Source organism: Microtus oregoni, unplaced genomic scaffold (genome assembly GCF_018167655.1).
Source record: "Microtus oregoni isolate MIOR12 unplaced genomic scaffold, Mior012 000006F_ref0000085, whole genome shotgun sequence".
NCBI lineage: Eukaryota > Metazoa > Chordata > Mammalia > Rodentia > Cricetidae > Microtus > Microtus oregoni.
Window position 1 is genome coordinate 55252396 of NW_024543065.1, and position 20085 is coordinate 55272480.

The window sequence follows — 20085 nt, forward strand, 5'->3', positions numbered from 1 at the left end:
CGTTGACGCAGGTTCTCTCAGTTTAACCTATTCTAGTTAGGTCCAGCTAATCTAGTTAGCCAGCTTGCTCCAGGATCCCCATCCCCACCTCTGAGCACCGGAGTTACACCTAAGCTGCTGCATTCACCAAGCACCAACATGGCTTCTGGGTGTCCAAATTCTAAAAACCACACCCGCACCTCCAGCTTTTTACATTTTTATTTTATAAGTGTTTAAGTTAAAGACTGAGTCTCAAAAGAGAGCTTGGCCAGACATGGCAGTGCACACTTTTAATCCCAGCACCTGGGAGACAGAGACAGGCACACTTCTGTGAGTTCCAGGATAGCCAAAGAGAGACCTCATCCCAAAACAAAAAGGGGGTGTTGAACTTTTGGACAGTTTTGAATCTGTTAAGGCTATAGGGACCTGATGTGCTGATGTGTGGTGGTGGCACTTGTCTTTAATCCCACCACTCGGGAGGCAGAGGCAGGTGGATCTCTGAGTTTGAGGAGAGCCTGATCTATAAAGCGAGTTCCAGGACAGCCCGGACTGTTACACAGAAAGACCCTGTCTCAAAAAACTGGAACAAAAAAACAAACAAACAAAAACAACAACAACAAAAGGACTATAGGGGCATTTGGAGATGAACTTCCTTTTACATTTTGAGGTGAACAGAGATGTCAGGAACCAGATATAGAATGTTCTGATTTAAACATGTGTCTAGGGCTGGAGTTAAGAGCACTTGCTACCCCTGCAGAGGACTAAGTCCAGCTTCCAGCATCCACATCAGGAGGCTCACAACCTCTCGTACCCCAGCTCTAGGGGGTCTGCGCCAACACCCTTCTCTGACTTTCCTTCCTTAAGTTGGGAATTTGGTCACAGCAATAAAAATTAATTGGAAATATGAGGCATATGGCTCAATATCAGAAATGCTTGCCAGGAATCCACCAGTGCGATCTGCAGGAGTAGTCTGGTGGTAGAGTGCTGGGCTAGAACCCACCTACGAGAGCCCTATTTTAGAATGCAAAGGCACGGGCTGGAGAGGTGATTTAAAGATTAAGAGCACTTGCTTCTTTTTCAGAAGATCTCACTTGGTTTCCCAGCACATAACCGCTTGTAACCCCAGCTCTAGGGGATCTGGTGCCCTTTGACCTCCATTGTCACCTGCGCTGCACATGCACACACATGAACACACACACACAAAATTTAAAAATAATAAAAATGAATACTTTTAAGATTTGTTTTATATGTATGAGTGTTTTGTTTGCATATATTTATGCATGCCATGTGTGTGTCCGGTGCCTGCAGACATGACATACACATGGCACGCATAAATATACAGCCAGAAGAGGGTGTCAGATCCCCTGGAATGGAATTACAGGTGGCTGTGAGCCACCATGTCGATGCAGGGATCCAAACCTGAGTCCACTGCAAGAGCGGTAAGTGCTCTTAACCACTGATCCGTATCTCTAACCCCCATAAGTCTGAGCGGAGGGAGGGGATGAAGCCCTAGACTCTATCCTTGGTATGGGAAGAAGGATTATTACAAAGGGTAATATTAATGAAGGGTACCAAAAGCTCCGGGTTTAGCACATCTAAAGACTTAAAGATTTAGCAGCTAACATCTTAAACATCCAGGTTGGACTCCCTTTCAGCCAAGGGATTAGTGAGGAGCAGCAACCTTACAGGACTCTGCCAAAAAATGCTCCCCAACACAGGTGCCCTGCTCTACCGGGTGTGAGCCGAAGAGAAAGGACGGCTAGAGGCCAAAGAGAGGCACCGAGAGAGGGAGACGTAGACATTCTAAAACAGAAACCAAACTGTGAGAAGGACGAAAATAAAATGTGGTGGTTTGGATGAGATGCCCGCCATAGTCTCAGGCGTCTGAGTACTTGGTTCCCCCACTGGTGGTGCTGAGGAGGTATGGGCCTTGCTAGAGTAAGCATGCCGCCAGGGGTGGGCTTTGAGTGCAAAGAGCGGCACCGCTCCCAGCGTGCTCTCTCATTCCTGCTGGCAAGTTCAAGAAGCGATGTTTTAGAACAGTATTTTAAGATGTGCCACACTGGTTTATGGTGTGGGATGTTTGTTTAATGATGCAGAGACGCGCTGCTTTCTTTTACGTTGCACTTGTTTGACTCCATGAAGCTGTGTCACTTTACCTGTCTACAACACCTGATTGGTCTAATAAACAGATGAAGGGCCAGTGGCAAGGCGGCAGAAAGATAGGTGGGGCTGGTAGGCAGAGAGAACAAATAGAAGGAGGAAAGGAGAGATCAAGAGGCTAGAAAAGAAGGAGCCAACCACCCAGTCACACAGCCAGACACAGAATAAGAAGGGGGAAAAGATACACAGAAATAGAAGAAGGTAAAAGCCTAGAGGCAAAAGATAGATGAGATAAGTTAAGAAAAGCTGGCTAGAAACAAGCCAAGTTAAGGCGGGGCTTTTATAAGAAAGAAAACACTTCTGTGTGATTTATTTGGGAGCTGGGTAGTGGGCCCCCAAAAAGTAGAGTAAACAACAAACAGCAACTGTGTGAGCTTTCAGTGTCTGCTCTGTGTCTGCAACAATGTGAGCTTTCAGTGTCCGCTCCCTGGGGATCTACAGGCAATAAATGGTTGCTGGGAGGTGTGTTTTATCACAGCAGCAGAAAAGTAACTGATACAGAGAAGACAGAGAGGGATACAGATGGTCTGTAGGGGAGAAATGGGTGTGACTTGAAAATCACAGAACAAGAGACTTCCTTTGCACCAAGACCTCTTTTAGACTTTCGGGGTACAGACGCCAGCCCTGTACAGTGTTCTCAGCACTTGAAAGGCTAAGACAGGAGGCTGGAGACTTCACAGCCAGGCTGCATTGCACAGTGAGATCCCCACCTCAAAAACAAAATGTTTTTAAAAGTGGTCCAGACTTTAAGTCGGGCGGTAGTGGCACACACCTTTAATCCCACTCAGGAGGCAGAGGCAGGTGGATCTCTGAGTTCAAACCCAGCCTGGTCTGCAGAGTGAGTTCCAAGGACAGTCAGGGCTACACAGGAAAACCTTGCCTCGAACTCCCTCCCAAAAAAGCGATCAAGACTGGGTCTGACAAGATGGATCAGTCGGTACACTCGCTGTACAAGCATGAGGACATGAATTCCACCCCTAGCAGCCATGTAAAAGCCAAGCACTGTTGTACATATCTACGTTCCCAGTGCTGAGATGGCAGAGACGGGGGACCCCAGAGCCTGCTGCCCAGCCAATCCAGCTGAGCCTGGGAGGTTCAATGAGAGACTATATCTCAAAAATTCAGGTGGGAAGCAGCTGAGGAAGACAGGCAACATCAGCCCCTGGCCTCTGGTGTCCACTCATACACACCCTCAGGCACAAGGACTCACATAAACACAATTTTTCATTTGTCTTTTGTTTTTTTTGAGACAGTGTTTCTCTGTGTAGCTCTGGCTGTCCTGGAATCCATACCCTAGACCAGGCTGGCCTCAAACTCAGAGAGATCAGCCTGCCTCTGAGTCCAGAGTGCTGGGATTAAGAAGCATGCGTCACCATACCTGCCCAAGTTTTTTTAATTGGTCCAGGGAGATCCCTGCTTTTGGAGGGGTTGGGGTTCACAAAGCCCTGCCCCTCCCTGAGGATCTACAGGCAATTAATGGTTGCTGGGAGGGTAAGAGACATGTCTTCGGGGGTGTAGCCACCAATGAGTTCTCCATGCTCTCCTGTAATTGATCCCAATTAAACTCATCGGTTGACAAAAAAGAAAAAAGATGAAAATAGAAGAGCAAGCTAGGAAGAGGAAGGGGATCAGTGGTGGTAGGGTCGGACAAGAGAGGGTGAAGGGGTGGGAGAACATAATCAAAATGCATTATATGTATGTATTATGAAAATGTCATAATTAAACCTGTTAATATGTACAATATATGCTAATAAAACTTGATTAAAAAGAGAAAATAAAATTATTTTAAGTAGAAAACAGGGTTTAAAAAAATCCTGGGTTTGAAAAGCTGACACTCCAGGGTGCAGCCCAACACAATGAAAAGAGGGACCAGGAGTTGGAGAGAAGCCCAGACTCTAATATAAAGAACCCATCATGTCTGGCGGTGGTAGCACATGCCTTTAATCCCAGGACTAGGGAGGCAGAGGCAGGCAGATCTCTGTAAATTCAAGGCCAGCCTGGTCTACAAGAGCTAGTCCAGGACAGGATCCAAACCTACGGAGAAACCCTGTCTCAAAAAACAAAAAATCAATCAAACAAACAATTAAAAGAAAATTAACAACATTCTGACCTGTGGGGGCAGGGCTGGGCAGGAAGAACATCTCATCCTCCAGTACAGTTAGCCCCGCCCCCTGAGTAAGGGTGCTGCCCCTCAAAAGGAGGATGCTGCAGAGGCGAAGACCTGATGGAGGATGCTGAGGTCCACACGCGAGGGGGGGATGTTGCGCGGCTGATAGGATTCTTGTCCAGCTTTCACAGACGCCTGGGCTCCATTACCCAGCACTGTATAAAATGCTGTGCTGACTCATGCCTATAATTATGTTCAACATTCAGGAGGTGGAGGCAGAAGGATCAGGAGTTCAAAGTCATCCTTGACTACACACAGAGTTGCAGAGCAGTCTGGGATACCTGAGCCCCTGTCTTAACAAGTGGGTGGGTGGGGGCTGGAGAAATGGTTCAACAGTTCAGAGCTCTTGTTTTTATAGAGGACCCAAGTTTGATTCCCAGCATTCACTTGGCAGCCTACAGCTCTCTGGAACTATCGTTCCACAGGGTAGGATGCCGTCTTCTGACTCCCCAGGCACCAGACACACATGCAAGCAAAACACTCACACAGGTAAAATAAATATCGGAAAGACAGAAAAGATAAAACTGGAGACATAAAGAGACGGAAAGAGACATGGTGGGCTAGGGGAATGAAGGAGGAGAGGGAAAAAGAAGGCAGAGGCAGAGACCCATAGAGAGAGAGATAAGCCAGTATAGGGAGCAGAAGAGCACGTAGATCGGAGGGAGACTGAGAAAAGAACCAGGGAGGGACGCGGAGACAGTCCCAGAAACAAGTCAGCCCCAGCCTCTTCCAGGGCCCCCTACCTTACCCCCTAGGTCTGGGCTCCCTGCCAGGCAGGAAAACTGGATCCAACAGGCAAGGGAGGGGCAGGAAGGTGGACCACATTCCCGAACAGTCTGTCCTTGAGAACTGACTGGCCCCACCCAAGGGCTGCTGCAGGCCCAAGTGGGCCCCTCCATGTGTGCCCCGAGAGCAAGGGACTCATAAAGAGATACGCATCTGCTATCTTAGCCTGGTCTCAGATAGGGCTTCCTCCTGAGGGTTCTGGGGGGCTGGAGACAAGGTGGTATAGTAACAGAATTGGCACCTTGGAAAGAAGCCAGAGTCTGGGGATGGAGGCAGCCCACGTTCTGGGGCAAGAAGTAAGCAGAATGAATGTGAAAGTCTCCCAGAAACTGCAAGGCTGGAGGCACCAGAGCCCAGGGAACAGCAGCAAGCAAGGGGGAAAAATACAGGAACCAACAGCATACAGGCTTCCAGGAGCAATGGAAAAAGCCAGGCATAGAGGTGCACACCTTTAAAGCCAGCACTTAAGAGCCTGAAGCAAGAGCAGGCATTTCAGACCAGTCTCGACTATATGATGAAATACAACCTTTTAGAAGGGGAAGTAGAGGAGGGGAGTAGCAAGGTGGTTAAGACCTTTTACTGCACTTCCAGAGGACCCACACCCAACCAAGTGTGGGTGTTCAGTTCCCAACACCCACTTAGCAGCTCACAATCATTTGCTTTTTTTTTTTAAGATTTTATTTATTATGTATACAATACAATGTGCTGCCCCCATGTATGACTGCAGGGCCCCATATCTCATTGTAGATGGTTGTGAGCCACCATGTGGTTGCTGGGACTTGAACTCAGGACCTCTGGAAGAATAGTCAGCATCTTTAACCTCTGAGCCATCTCTCCAGCCAGCTCACAATCATTTGTAACTCCAGTTCCAGGGGATCTGAGCCTCTCTGGCCTCCCTGAGCACCAGGAATACGTCTGGTGCAGAGACATATAGGTAGGGAAAACACCCATAAACATAAAATTAAATAAAAGTTATTTATAAAGAAGAAAGAAAAGCAACAGAATTGATAAAGTCACAGGTATGAGTTTTCAGGAAGCACAGGCCCAGGGCACAAGGCATGCCAGGCCAGTGATATCAGTGGTGGCTGTAGGAGTTGGGAATGTATTCAGGAAGCAAGAGATACACACCTGTCTGTTATTTGGAGGTATGGTCCAGAAGAACACACAGGTACTAGGGTCCTGAGAGGATGCAGCACCTGGGCACCTGGCTGAGTTTCTACATGAAAATGGCAGGCTGAAGGCCATATTCGCGTGTACACACACACACACACACACACAGAGAGAGAGAGAGAGAGAGAGAGAGAGAGAGAGAGAGAGAGAGAGAGGGAGAGAGAGAGAACAACGCCTGGGGGAGAACACAGGTGAGGAGAACTGGAAGAATTCCTGGGGGCAAGGTGCAGGGAACAACGCAGCCCCAGCCTCTCACCCCTCCCACACCCATCTCCGCCCTACTGCTCCCTCCTTAAAACTCCCTGCAAATTAAACCGCTGCCAAGGGATCCAGGCATCAAGGATCCAGGCACGATGGTCACCTGCGTGGCAGCACTGCTGCTGCCAGTTCTGATGCTGATGCTTGCGTGGTGGGCTTGGCTGGTCCACCGAGCTCAGCTGCAGAGAGGCTTACCCCCTGGGCCCAAGCCACTGCCTTTGCTGGGGAACTTGCTGCAGCTGCAGTCTGGACACTTGGACCGTGTGCTCATGGAGGTAGCTCCTGCTGTGGGCTGGGAGAGCAGAACTCTGGATTTGTGAAGGTGCTATCGTGCCCAGAAGAGAGGGTAGAAATCCTGGTTTACCGAAAGGCCACAGCTGAGAGGATAGGGAGCCTAGACTCCTGTGTCTGGAGGGAGCAAGTGGGCCCTGGACCCCTGTGTCTGAGGGAGGAGGGTGGGGCCTGGACCCTTGTGTCTGAGGGAGGAGGGCTAGAGTGTAGACCTGTGTTTGAGAGCTTGGGCTAGACTCCTGGGTCTGAAAAGGGAGCAGGGATTTAGAACTCCTGGACCTGGGAAATGAGGGGCCGAGACGGAAACCTTTAGGGCTGAGAAAGACGAGGGCTCTGAGGTCTCCATGGAGATCACAAGCCTGGACTGAGTACTTCTGAGCACCACTCCCCACAGCTCTCCAGCCACTGGGGCCCAGTGTTCACCGTGTGGCTGGGCCCGCGCCCTGCAGTGGTGCTGTGCGGCTACAAGGCACTGCGGGATGCATTAGTGCTGCAGGCGGATGCATTCTCCGGCCGTGGGGCCATGGCTGTCTTCGAACGCTTCACCCACGGAAACGGTGAGGCCTAGGGTGGGTGGAGCGAATACTAGACCAGCCGGACAAAATGGGCAGGGCCTAATAGAGTGCCGCTAATGAGGGCGAACCGTTAAGAATTGGGGCTCAATTGACATTCACAACGCAGCCAATAGAAGCCTAAGTACCTAAGCTCTGGAGAGCAAGCGCTGGTCAGGGATCCGACCAGCAAAGGCAGGATCAGAGCACATGGGCTGGGAAAAAAAAGCAAAGCAATTAAGAAGTCCCCAAGAGTGGCAAGCGACTGGACCCTGCGTGGCCAACTCTAGTTTTGGTTCCCACTGTAGGCATAGTGTTTTCTAATGGGCCGCGCTGGAAGACGCTACGCAACTTTGCACTTGGGGTGCTGAGGGAGCTTGGTGTAGGAACGAGGACCATAGAGGATCGCATCCTGGAGGAGGCGGCATGTGTGCTGGACGAATTTCAAGCCATCATGGGTGCGGCCTAGCAGGGAAAGACGAAGTAGCTGGTTGAGGGGTAGGAGTGGGGGCGAAGGGGTGTGACTGACAGAGCGCCAAAATGCTTTGGTGCAAGGCAGATTCCAAGGAGCATGGTGGAGGGACCACGGCTTTTGTGTGAGGGTATCAAACCATCTTATTCAGAGTCTTGAGGGTGAGGGTCTCCTTACTAGCCACAGTTTTATTACCCCAGGAGCTCCATTTGACCCCCGGCAGCTATTGGATAACGCCGTGTCAAATGTCATTTGTTCTGTGGTCTTCGGAAAGCGCTATAACTATGGGGACCCGGAGTTCCTGAGGCTCCTGGACCTCTTCAGTGACAATTTCCGCATCATGAGTTCCCGATGGGGTGAGGTGAGAGTTTGGGCTCCAATTCCTCCCTTTTAGGAACAGCCTTATGCCAACTACCAGGGGCATACACAGACCTAACTACAGTAGCTCATTAAGATGCAAGTGTCAAGACTGTAGACTGAATGACAGAGTTCTAATCCACAAAATCCTCTTTTAATCTCCCCATTGGGAAACCACAGTCTTCTCCAAGACTGTATTAAGACTGTTTTAGCAGGGGGTGGTGGCACGTGCCTTTGAGGCCATCCTGGTCTACAGATTGAGATCCAGGTTAGCTACACAGTGATACATCTCACAGACAAATAGAACCCTGTCTCTCCAGACATACAATATGTTCCCATCCTTCATGGACTGGATCCCTGGTCCCCACCACCGAATCTTCAAAAACTTCCAAGAGCTCCGACTCTTCATCGCTGAGCAAATTCGGTGGCACCGGCAGTCACGACGGGCTGGGGAACCCCGTGACTTCATTGATCGTTTCCTCGACGAAATGGATAAGGTACATGTTCCTGCTGCCCTAACCCCTCCTCTTCCCACCGAGCAGCAGGCATTAGTCTCCCTCTGTCCACAGGAACAGCAGGACCTGGAAAGCCATTTCCAGGATGAGACTCTGGTGATGACCACTCACAATCTTTTCTTCGGTGGCACTGAGACCACAAGCACCACTCTGCGTTACGGACTCCTCATAATGCTCAAGTACCCAGAGGTGGCAGGTCAGGGAATTGGGTCCTCCCCAGAGCATGAATGAGAGGGGAGCTGGGGCGGAACCTAGTAAAGCACACCTCACAGACTCTGCTGACCCCAGCCAAGGTGCAAGAGGAGCTGGATGCCACTGTAGGTCGGACCCGCACCCCTAGACTGGAGGACCGTACCCGCCTGCCCTACACCAACGCAGTGCTGCATGAGATCCAGCGCTTTATCAGCGTGCTGCCGCTGGGGCTGCCTCGGGCTCTCACCCGAGATACACACCTCGGGAACCATTTCTTGCACAAGGTGCACAGGAAGTCTGAGAATTCTGCGCTGGGAGAAGGGAGCATAAGTGTCCATTCAGAGATTAGGCTCAGTGAGGACTCCCCTCCCCAGCTATTAATATCGTCTCAGGGGCGGGGGTGTAGCTGTGGGAGAACTTGCCCAGCACCTGCAAGGCCCTGGGTTAGGTGCCAAGCACAAAAATATAAAGGGTCTTCATAAGGTGCTCACATTCAGTCTGTGGGTAACAATTAACTGTGTGTACCCCCAGGGCACATTTGTGATTCCCCTGCTTGTGTCTGCGCACCGGGATCCTACCCAATTCAAGGACCCTGATCATTTCAATCCCACCAATTTCCTGGATGACCAGGGCGAGTTCAAGAACAACGATGCTTTCATGCCTTTTGCCCCAGGTCTGAACCAGGAGGGAGGGACCAAGTGGTTAGCACTGGGGAACTGGCCGGTGCTCGCTCATCCCACATCTGTACATCTGTACATATATCCACAGGAAAGCGGATGTGCCTGGGGGCTGGGCTGGCCCGCTCTGAGATCTTCCTCTTCCTCACTGCCATCCTGCAGAAGTTCTCCTTGCTCCCTGTGGGAAGTCCTGCCGACATCAACCTTACTCCACAGTGCACTGGACTAGGCAATGTGCCACCAGTCTACCAGCTCCGCCTGGTGGCCCGCTGAGGTTGGGCTCAACTACTCTGACCTCAGTGGTCCTGATCTCCTTAGCTGCCCTAACTGTATGTGTAAATCTATTTACAAAGAATACAAGTATGTGCAGCTCTGAGGTAAACTTTTATTTCTTGGCTGGCAGGACCTCCATACCCATGCTCCTCGTGGCACCTTAGTCTGCCCAAGCCATGGCATCCCAGTCCATAAAGTGCCACAGTCAATGGGGTTGGGGAGTCATTTCACATTCCAGGCTGGAGGAGTGGGGAGGGGGTGTGAGTATGCCCCCCCCCAACAGACCTTTGCCAGCAAGAGGCCATGACTCACCTCAACCCCAAATCCTGCCTCCTCTCAGCTCACACACAATGGACCAGACATGGCAGGACATAGGCCACCAGCCACACTGGCCACTGCCTAAGTCACAACCCGGCCCCAAACACGGGGCAGCAGAGGTCTCTCCTTGTTGGTCCTCAGTGATGCTTATGCCCGCCACAGCACGCAGTACGGAGGCAAGCCAGAAGCAGCAGCAGTGGCAGGTGGGGAGCGGGCACTGAGGCTAGTGAGCTGCAGCTGGGCCCGGGGCTCCCCTGAAGGCAGGGAGCTGCTAATCCATGCAGCTCTGGACTGGCCATTAGGTGGGTGTAGTTGGCTGTGATACAGGAACCTGGACACCTTTTTGTCCCGATGCTGAGGAAGAGACGAAGACAAGACACTGTGAATCACTAGGAAGGGACAGAAACACCGAAAGAAACCTGGGACAAAGGGGAGAACATTAAAAGAAAAGTGGGACTCAGGTTGGAGACAGCAGGAAAGCAGGCAAGAACCGGGTGTAAGGGACTGATAAAAGGGCTATTGGTGTGAGCGGCTGGTAGTACTTGCCTAGTGTGGCAAAGGCCCTGGGTACCCACTCTGAGCACCAGAAAAAAAGGGTAAGGACTGTGACCTGGCAGCACAAAGGGACTAGGAAGGGCAAAGGAGGAAAGCAGGTACCTAGCTGATACTTGTCTCTGGCTGCCGCCCGTTCCTTGGCATCAAAATACCAGACAGTGATGGCGTACCTGGGAAATCAGGCAGTCAGATCAGTTCTCTGCAGTTCTAGCTGCCACCTCTGATGACACATCCACCCTTTTACGTCACTTGATTCTGGGTCCCACTTAGGCCCTCTCAGCATCTCATCACTCCACTGTCACTCTGAGGGTTGGCGGGGATCTAAGAAATCTTTGGCACAGGGGCAGCAGCTGAGCACATTCCTAAAGTACAGGTCATACCTGGTGGCATAGGCTGGTTTCACCTCATGTGGGTTCCGTCGGTCAGACCAGAAAATGAGCAACCGGTCAAAGAGTGGCTCGATGTTGGCTACCACTGGTCGACCCTCAGGGAAGATCTGCAGCAGGCCACCATGCACCTAGGGGCAGGCCAGATAAGGCTACTGGTGAAGCCTGTAGCCTCTGCCTTATACTGCACGCATGTGCCCACCAGGGGGCGCAGCGCTAGCACACATCACTCCCTCTTACCACTCAGACACTTAAAATGAATGACAGCCCAGAGTCTACATTGCCATGGAGATGGGCAGGAAGCTACTAAGGACAGGAAGGGGGGGGGGGGAGTGTACAAGTCTGGGTGGGGCTAAGCAGATGGCACCATTCCCGGAAAGGAGGGCCACAGTCAGCTAAAGAGGAGCCCTCAGACCTTACAGCCCTGTGAGCTGAGAGAAGTGGAGGACAGAACAGAACCCCAACTGGAATATTAGCATACCATCCCAGCCCCCACCCCTACCTTAACATCCCAGTTCTGATTCAGATAATAGATACAGGTGATGCAGCGCCCATCGCCATGGGGATTGTCAACATGCCTCACGTAGCCGAGGCCATTGCCTGGGTAACACGCCACCATGGCCTGGAAGAAATGGAGGAAGGTAGTTTACTGAGACCAGAGGAACCCCTTGCCCCTGGTCTGTCCTGGATCGCCTTAGGTTATGTGAGCTCCAGCCCGAGAGACTTTTCCCTAATTCAGCCACACTCTATCCTCAAGTTCAACAATCCACTCTCCTACCTCCATCCCCAGCCCAAAACCAGAGGGACTCAATGAATAAATGATAGTTTGTGCTTTTCGAAAAGATCCTAACCCTAGGCAGGTGTAGAGGTGTGTGGTGCACACCTAATCCCAGCACTTAGCAGGCGGAGGCAGGAGAGACACAGGTTCAAGGTCAGCTTGAACTACCCAGCAAGAGCAGAGCAGGAGTTCTGAGATATGAAGGCTCCAGCCTCCTCACATCAGAGGTTCTGTTAGGGCTTGAAGGAGATGCAGCCTGGATTTTTTAAAGGTGCCCTCAGATAATTCTAATGTGAAGTCATGCTGAGAGCTGCTACTCTTGACTACAGAGACTCCAAACACGTGCATGTGACAGGAACCTGACTTAGAGTTCCAGCTCCAGGCATCCTGCACACTGCTGGCAGCCCCAGTGCCTGAGCAGGCCTCCAATATCCCACCGTAAACCGGGGCTGATAAACACCTTCCATCCATCTGCAGCATTACCTCCTTGGAGACATGGTGTTTCTAACATCTCAGAGACAGGCCCCTGCTGGGCTTGGTTTCTGTGGGCATGGGTCTGGCTAGAGTCCCACGTTCCCCTGCCTCTCAACCAGGCAGTCAGGGCTTAAGTAAGACAAGGCCCAGCCACTTCTGCAGACCCAAGCCACAAGGTCAAGTGTCTGTAGCTGAATGAGCTGTGGCACTGGGGAGGTAAATTAAGTTCCCCACTTCAGGTTGCTGTGAGAACCGAGCTAGACTATGAATGTCTGCAAAGACACAGTGCTGCAGCCACAGGAGAGAGAACAAGAGCATAAGCTGCAATGTTACTTAAAGGAAAGAACACCACCCTCTACCCAACACCACTGGGTGTTCAGACGAAGCAAAATGGAGTAGTTAGCAAGAGAACCCTTTGGTTTTTGCCCAGTAAGCAGCCACCAGTCTTGACCCTACCATCCAAGTACCACTCTGCAAGTTTGGGCTCCTTGACAATGCTCAGCTATACTTTTTGGGTCCGGTCTAGCTCAGCAAGACAAGCAAAGAAAAACACTCAAAGTAAGACACATCACCGTCTGCTGCCAAGCAAAAGGCTTACCCAGCACTCCATGAAGGTCAGCTGATTCAGTCTTATATCCTCCTCCCAAGGTTCTTCTCAACCCATTAATCCTAGAGCTCACCCCACTGTGGATGCCTAAGGCCTCTGCCACTGATCTATACACCTGATCCACCACAGACCCTACCTTTGTAAAGAGACCAGGAAAGCCTGCCACCATCTAAGGTTACATAGCAGTAGAGGGCTTCAGCACCAGGGTAGAGTAACTGAGAAGGCCCCAGAGGGAAATCCAGGCCTCTAAGCTCAGAAGAACGAATCTTCTCTGCATTGCTCCTGCAGATGGGATGGCATGCTAAGCCACCACTCACTGGCAGGAAAGAATGTGCATGTGGCCCTAGTGGCCTGGAATCATGAGTCACTGATTAGAGAGGGGCAAGGCCTCCTTAGCTGGGAGTCCAATCACAGCTCAAGCAGGTTCTGCACACTGATGGGAGGGCAGGCAGTGCTGTACGGCCTTTAATCAATCACCACACAGCACTACACACCCAGAAAAGTACTCTTCCCACAATAGGCACCAAGACCACCACCCTGCAGGGCCTGACCCTCCCTCTGCTCTCAGCCTCAACAGACCTACCTCCTCCCCACCTTCACCCCTATACTCCAGCCTGTGCTGTGCCTTAGCACGACTGAGGCCATGTTGGAGATACCATTCTGACCTTAAAACCCAGCACATAGCCCCCAATACCCGCCACAGTGGGAGCAAAGACTTGGTTCATAATTCTAGCAAAGTCCCTAACTGTGCTAACCTTGTTTTTTGGCTTCTGTAGTTCCGCTTCTTGCTAACTGTGACAATCAGTAAAATGCAACAACCAGGATGTACTTTAAGGCTTAAAAGACAAAGCTATAAGGTTTGGGGCTGCATGATCTGGGCATGTTTCCCATGCAGCTACTGACTGGACTCAAGCATCTAGCTGACTGTCCAAGAAGCCAGAGTACCCAGTGCACTACCTGCTGTGTTGAAGTGCTGCTCTGAAACCATGCCCTCCAGGAAAAGCTTCAACCACAAGGACTGCAGTAGAGTGGTAAAGGAATTTACTCTCCACCCTTCCCCCTTCAAAAGCAGGGAGAAGGGATCACTCCAGGATGCTGGAGCTCCTGCTTTTGGTTATAATGTGCTAAGGACCCTACCACCACACACACCACATCAGAAGCCAGTGACTCAGTCAGACAGCAGACTTTGCCTCCAAGCTGCTCTTAAAGGAGCAAACTAAACAAGCTGGACCCTCGCTGGGGTCCCCTCTGCTCATCCTTGATGTCAGAGAGTCAAGTCGTCCAGTTACAAGTCAACAGAGAAGAGAAGACTAGAAGGAAGAAGTAATGTAACCCAGGGCTGACCTAGGTTACACTGGTCAGGCCACACTGGTAGTCAGTGTCCTCACCTCAACACCCCACACTCTCACTCTAGAGCACAAGAAGGAAAGTTACACGTGGCCCTTGCCCTCTGTAAGTGAGAGAGCATGGAGCTGCTGTGTAGAGTGATGGGACTGGTTCCCTCTTCCCACCAGCCTGACCTGTGCTTACCTCCACATGAGGGCCACTCAGAGCTTACACTGTGACTCTTCCCCCTTCCCAATCTTAGCTCAGGTTCTGTAACCAACCACATCCAGACAGGAGGAGATACTGCAGGGGGGACAACCTATTCCTTCAACCCTTTCCCAAACTGCTAGTAGCTAGGCACCTGAGCCAGCTTTCCCATCCTCTAAGGCTAAAGAGTTAATAGCCCACTTCCTGGGCACTCAGCTCTCCTAGTCTCCCCCCCCCCCCCCGACGTCCCTCCTATGAGGACTGTGGATACCAGTTGCCACTGCTGAGCCCAGGAAGCAACACTGAACTTGCCTGCACAGGAGCCAAACCCAGGGAGGGACAAGTTCTGGCTCTTCAGCTTTCAAGTAACGGGAGGGAGAGGGAAGTAGGACAAGTTCCACTTGGGGTGGGGAGGAAACAGACCTGGGCCCCAGGGAGAAGGGGGAGTGTGGGGGGGGGGCAACCCTGATCCCCAAGCCAGTTTCAGCCTGGAAAGAAGGCTGTACTGAAGTAGAAACCAAGATAGCAGCTGAGCGACAAGGGAGGGGACCATCAGGAGCACAGCCTCCGCTCACAGGGCAGAACACAGCCTACAATATCACCAGTCAGGAACCACTGCTGGCCAGCAGCAGGCACTCTCAACAGACTGCATCCATATGACACCAAGCCTCCGGGTCACACTCTTCCAGCAAGAGAATGGATATGTCAGCAGACCAGAAAGGCCACGGAGGTCACGGTCTAGTCAGGGCTCCTGACCCCTGGTTCTTGAATGGACAGCCTGACAACTACCATCAAATTCCAACCATATGTGCACCTTTCCTGAAAAGGTCTATGGCTGTGGGCAGATTATCTGAAAAGCCTTGGCTCCAAAGACATTAGGATCTACTGTTCTGCAACACGAAAAAGGAATGGCAAAAACTATAAACGCAGAGGGTCAAAGAAAGAGACCAGAGAAAAGCAGGCAGGAAGTGACAGACGGCCAGAGGATGAAGAAAGGGACTAGGGCAGGGAGGTGTGAGAAACATGTGGACAAGTGTTCTACTTGGGCCGGCACTGTCACCCAGTGTCACCTCCAGGAAGCTGCTCTTGATGCAGATGCCAAGAGTAAGCTCACAGGGCAGAGTGGAGCCCAGGTGCTCAACTAGACAGGCAGCACACCCCATCTTCAGCCTAGGCTACCCCAACACTGCCACTTCCCTTCACCTTCTGGTGGAACAAGCTTCTGTCACCCTTAACTACCCTTGGTCTAAGGGGGATTAAGACAGCAGCTCCTGGTCTTCCAAGGGCAAGGACCTCTGACACCCTAGGCTGAACAGGTACAAAAATCAAAGCCCAGCTAGGCGGTGGCGGTGCACACCTTTAATTCCAGCACTCAGGAGGCAGCAGAGGCAGGCGGATCACTGAATTCCAGGCCAGCTTGGTATACAGAGGGAGTTCCATAACAGCCAGGACTGTTACACAGATAATCCCCGTCTCAATGAAAACAAAACAAAAAAACAAAATTTAAAAAAAAGTAAATAAAAGCCCAGTGGGAGGAAGAGACACAAGGCCCCGCAGGTAACTGTAGCCCTTCTGGTGGAGCTACCTACGCTCTGCTACATAACCCCAGACTTATCTCCAAACCCACATGCCAAAGTACTAGGCACTCACCGAAAAAGTGCCTTACCTTGGTGCGGCCATTGATGACGTAGTTGCCCAGCCGCCCCGCACAGTGGCGGATTACTGTGTCCACATGAGCCATGAGGGCACCAATGCTCCTGCAGCTTGGCTCGTGGCCTTCTACCCAGGCAATCTGGTCCCCACGAATGCTGCGCGGTGGTATCGCCCGCTGGCTCACTAGTTGCCCATCACGCAGACGCCCGCCCCACTTCAGGGCTTCCACCTCTGCCAGCACACGGCCACCCAGTGTTGCCCCCAAGAAGTTGTCCTTGACGCAGATACCATAGTACCGCATGCAAGGCACAATGTAGTCCAGGGCCAGGCGCTCGGGTGCAGAGGGTTGTGCTTCCTCCCTCAGCCTAGCACTTGCCTCGCCACTGCTACTGGTAGTGTTGCTGCTGCTGCTGCCGCCACCGCTGTCACAGCCCACACCACTTTCCCCCTTGGCTTCCTGGTTCTCTTGCCTGGCCCATGGTCGCTTGCTGGGTAGAGGGGCATCCCCACCATCCTTGGCCCACTTCCGTTTGGGGGCCTCAGGCCGGGCACCCTGGGCCGCCAGTCGCTGGCACTCCTTGGTGACCAGCGCAGCAGCACCTTCACTCTGCAGTGGCCACAGCTCACCACCATCCTGCCCACCAAAGCCCTCCCGAAGGGGACTGGCAGTGGTAGTGGTAGCAGTGGCTGTGGTTCTGGGGGTCCCATTGCCAGCCGAGGCCTCACCAGATGATCCTGGACGGTGGTAGGAGGGTAGCAGGGGGCAGGGCAGGTAACTCTCCACCCCCATCCTGGCGCGGCTAGGCTCCAAGGCCTCTGACACAGACCCTGGCAATTGAGGGAGAGCCTGATTCAGGGCCTGCGGCTGGCACGGGCTGTCCATGGCAGCAGTGTCTTCATCCCCCGGGCATGGAGGGTACGGCCCGGGCCCATGGTGCCACCCTCCTCCGCCTTCTCCTCCTCCACTTGATGCAGCCGGGGGCCGCTGGGCCTGGTGTGGGGCAGGGTGAGGCAGGGCAGGCAGCAGGGGCTCCTCTAGTGCCCCGGGGGTGCTCACTGGTCCCCAAGTCCACAGTTGTCCCTAGGAGCTTGAGAAGGGACTGGTGGGGGTGGCTGGAAAAGAGAAAAAGAAGGACTTAAGAGGAGTTAGAGACAAGCAGGTAGGAAGGGCTGGGAATGGTACCAGCAGTAAGTAGATGACAGACACATTCACAGCGAACACATACACACACTGAGGCAAGATGGGGCGCAGAACTTGGGAATTAGAGAGGGCAGGACTGTCAGAGTAATATGGGGAAAGTGCAGAGGGAAAAGGCTGCATGGGAGGCCCAATAAGAGGACAGCAATAAATGAATAATCTAAGAGATCTGAGGAAGAAAAGCAACAGCGAGAAGTGGGAAACGGGTACCTGCCTGAGGGGTCCATAGAGACTCAGAGAATGACACAGAAAACGGGAGCGAGGAATCTAGGATAAAGTCGGGGTTGTGGGGAGCCGGCGGGCACTGCCACCGCGCAACGTTTGCGAGAACCGGATCGTCTGAGTGGAAGGCCACGAGCCAGGGCAGGCGGGGAACACCGGGTGTCCAGGGACAAAGAGAACAGGGAGGAAAACAAGACTGCAGGGGAGCGGGAGGGCCGGTGGGGTCGACCTGTGCCCTACGGGAGGAAGCCTACTGGGGCCCGACACACACCCAGACGGAAGGGAGGTCCTGCCGGACAGACGGACTGACGGAAGGGAGACCGGGAGGAGGGTCGGACCCGACGGCCTCCCTCCCAACCCCCTCCGCAGTGGCCCAGGGGCCGCCGGACGCCGCGGGCGACTGAGGCGGGGCCGCACCGGCCCGGCCCCTCCCCTCGGTGGCGGCCGCGCGCTCCCGCCGCCCTCAATGGCCCGCCCCGCCGGGCACGCGTTCCCTCCCCACCCCCACCCGCCCAGCGCGGGGTCGCCGCCGCCCGCGCCCCGCCTCCCGCTTCCCGCCCGGCCGTCCGCGCCCGGCCGCCCGACCTCTGGGCTCCTTCTCCTCCCCGGGTCCTTCCCTTCGCGCGACCTCCTCACCGAGCTTTTTCCTCCGGCCTCGGCGCCGCCGTTTGTGCCAGCCGCCCTGCGCCTCACAGCGCGCCATACCCCGCCCCCCACCGCCCGCGACGCCCCGCCCCCGCCTCGCCCGGTGGGCACGTGACCGCGGCCCGGCCGAGGAGGCTGCGCATGCGCGCGCAGGACGTTGCCGAGCGCCCTAGAACACCCTACGGGAGAAAAGTGAGCCGGTCCGGGGCGCGAGGCTCATTTGCATTGTGTGCCCCGCCCCTTCCACGCGAAAGTAGGAACGCAGATTCAGAAAAAGGCGTTCTGTGAGTTTTTAAGACTGGTCCAGGGAAGGGGTGGGTGGTGCAAATGAGGCATTTCACATAGAAAAGTCCACCCCGAGGAGCAGAAAGTGCCAGGGACCGGCTAGTGGCTGGGCTGTTGGTATTTGCTATGCAAATGTATCATTTGCATAGGCAGCTCCACCACATATTCCAAGAGGATATTGAGAAATGACTGCGTAGTTAGTTGGAAAGTGTATGTAAATTCCTACGTCAGTAATTTACATAAGCACTTAAAAAAATAACGGTGAGTACAGGATGTCCCTAGAGAAGCGAAGTCAGGTAGAACAAATGAGCAAATATGTACTATTTGCTGACCCTCTCCGTACTGCTTCCTCGGGGCAACATCGGAGCCAGATTAAAGCTACCTGGAACAGCCTCGTAGAGAAGACATTTGCAAAACAGGACTCCTCTGTAGTCCAGGAAGATTTTTGTTGTTGTTTATGCAGTACTGGGAACTAATCCAGAGCTTTGCACATAAAATGCAACCGCTCCACCACTAGCTACACAAAACAGTGAAGCCACCGTTCCTGGGAAGGCTATGTGGATAGGGTTACTTGAATGCCCCACCCCTTCCACCAACTCTTGGGCCTACCAAGCGGGCAATCAATGCCTTGCTGACATTTTGGGAGAGCAGCTGAGCTATCCTGAGGGGGGCTGCACCTGTCTCCAAATGCCCGTATAAAGATTTCTGGGCACAGAATCTGGAAACAACCTAGATGCCCCTCAATGGAAGAATGGATTAAGAAAGTGTGGAATATATACGCAAGTACTACTCAGCGGTAAAAAACAATGACATCTTGAATTTTGCATGCAAATGGATGGAAATAGAAAACACTATCCTGAGTGAGAAAACCCAGACCCAAAAAGATGAATATGGTATGTACTCACTCATTAGTGGACTCTAGCCATAAACCAAGGGCATTAAGCCTATAAATTCACAAGGCTAGAGAAGCCAAATAACAAGGTGAACCCAAAGAAAAACATATATAGAACATCCTGGAAATTGGAAGCAAACAAGATTGCCGGGCAAAAGTTGGGAGCATGGGGGTGGGGGTAGGGATGGCGGTGAGGTTGGGGGAAGGGAAGGGAGAAGGGAAAGACTGGCAAGAGCTTGGGGGAGTAAGAAGGTGGAGATGGAGGAAGGGTGGATATAGGAGCAGGGAAGAAGATATCTACATTAAGGGAGCCATTTTAGGGTTGGCAAGAGACTTGGCTCTAGGGGAGATCCCAAGTGTCCACAGGGATGTCCCCAGCTAGGTCCTTGGGCAGCAGAGGAGAGGGTGCCTGAACTGGCCTTGCCCCACTATCACACTGATGTTTATCTGGAATATCACCATAGAATCTTTGTCCGGCAAGGGAGGAGATAGAGACAGAGACCCTCATCAGAGCAATGGACTAAGCTCCCAAGGTCCAGTTGAAGGGCAGAAGGAGGGGTTGGTCCACCAACTGAGACAGCGTGCCTGTTCTAATGGGAGCTCACCAAATCTAGCTGGACCAGGACTGAATGAGCATGTGATCAAACTGGACTCTCTGTGGCTGACAATGGGGGCTGACTGAGAAGCC

The 20085-nt window shown here is 52.6% G+C and overlaps 2 protein-coding genes across 5 annotated transcripts; one reads left to right on the plus strand and one right to left on the minus strand.

The window, feature by feature from the left end:
* Positions 1 to 6598: 6598 nt before the first annotated feature.
* Positions 6599 to 9851, plus strand: LOC121449371 (cytochrome P450 2F3-like). Its single transcript, XM_041653736.1, has 9 exons — positions 6599 to 6798; positions 7209 to 7371; positions 7674 to 7823; positions 8038 to 8198; positions 8515 to 8691; positions 8764 to 8905; positions 8998 to 9185; positions 9433 to 9574; positions 9670 to 9851. Exons 1-9 carry the CDS (start codon positions 6619 to 6621, stop codon positions 9849 to 9851), a joined length of 1485 nt encoding a protein of 494 aa, XP_041509670.1. The 5' UTR covers positions 6599 to 6618.
* Positions 9852 to 9943: 92 nt separating this feature from the next.
* On the minus strand, positions 9944 to 18313 carry Egln2 (egl-9 family hypoxia inducible factor 2). 4 transcript variants are annotated; one of them, XM_041653733.1, is made up of 6 exons: positions 18212 to 18313; positions 16169 to 17268; positions 11613 to 11732; positions 11105 to 11241; positions 10827 to 10894; positions 10322 to 10523 (listed from the first exon to the last, which is right to left on the minus strand). In XM_041653733.1, the coding sequence occupies exons 2-6, from the start codon at positions 17036 to 17038 to the stop codon at positions 10468 to 10470; spliced, it is 1251 nt and encodes a 416-aa protein (XP_041509667.1). In that variant the 5' UTR covers positions 17039 to 17268; positions 18212 to 18313; the 3' UTR covers positions 10322 to 10467. The 4 variants fall into 4 exon arrangements, with proteins under 4 accessions (XP_041509668.1, XP_041509667.1, XP_041509666.1 ...); XM_041653732.1 differs by lacking the exon at positions 18212 to 18313 and adding an exon at positions 17847 to 17977; XM_041653735.1 differs by lacking the exons at positions 11105 to 11241; positions 18212 to 18313 and adding an exon at positions 17847 to 17982 and having other exon boundaries at positions 10382 to 10523.
* Positions 18314 to 20085: the final 1772 nt, after the last annotated feature.

Excerpts from the sequence above, each read along its gene's own strand:
- Egln2 (XM_041653733.1), bottom strand. The coding sequence starts at position 17,038 with ATGGACAGCCCGTGCCAGCCGCAGGCCCTGAATCAGGCTCTCCCTCAA. Across the intron at positions 11,242-11,612 it reads ATCAGAACTGGGATGTTAAG|GTGCATGGTGGCCTGCTGCA; the intron begins GTAGGGGTGGGG and ends GCCTGCCCCTAG. Across the intron at positions 10,524-10,826 it reads CAGAGACAAGTATCAGCTAG|CATCGGGACAAAAAGGTGTC; the intron begins GTACCTGCTTTC and ends TCTCTTCCTCAG.
- LOC121449371 (XM_041653736.1), top strand. The coding sequence starts at position 6,619 with ATGGTCACCTGCGTGGCAGCACTGCTGCTGCCAGTTCTGATGCTGATG. Across the intron at positions 8,692-8,763 it reads TCCTCGACGAAATGGATAAG|GAACAGCAGGACCTGGAAAG; the intron begins GTACATGTTCCT and ends CTCTGTCCACAG. Across the intron at positions 9,575-9,669 it reads TTTCATGCCTTTTGCCCCAG|GAAAGCGGATGTGCCTGGGG; the intron begins GTCTGAACCAGG and ends ATATATCCACAG.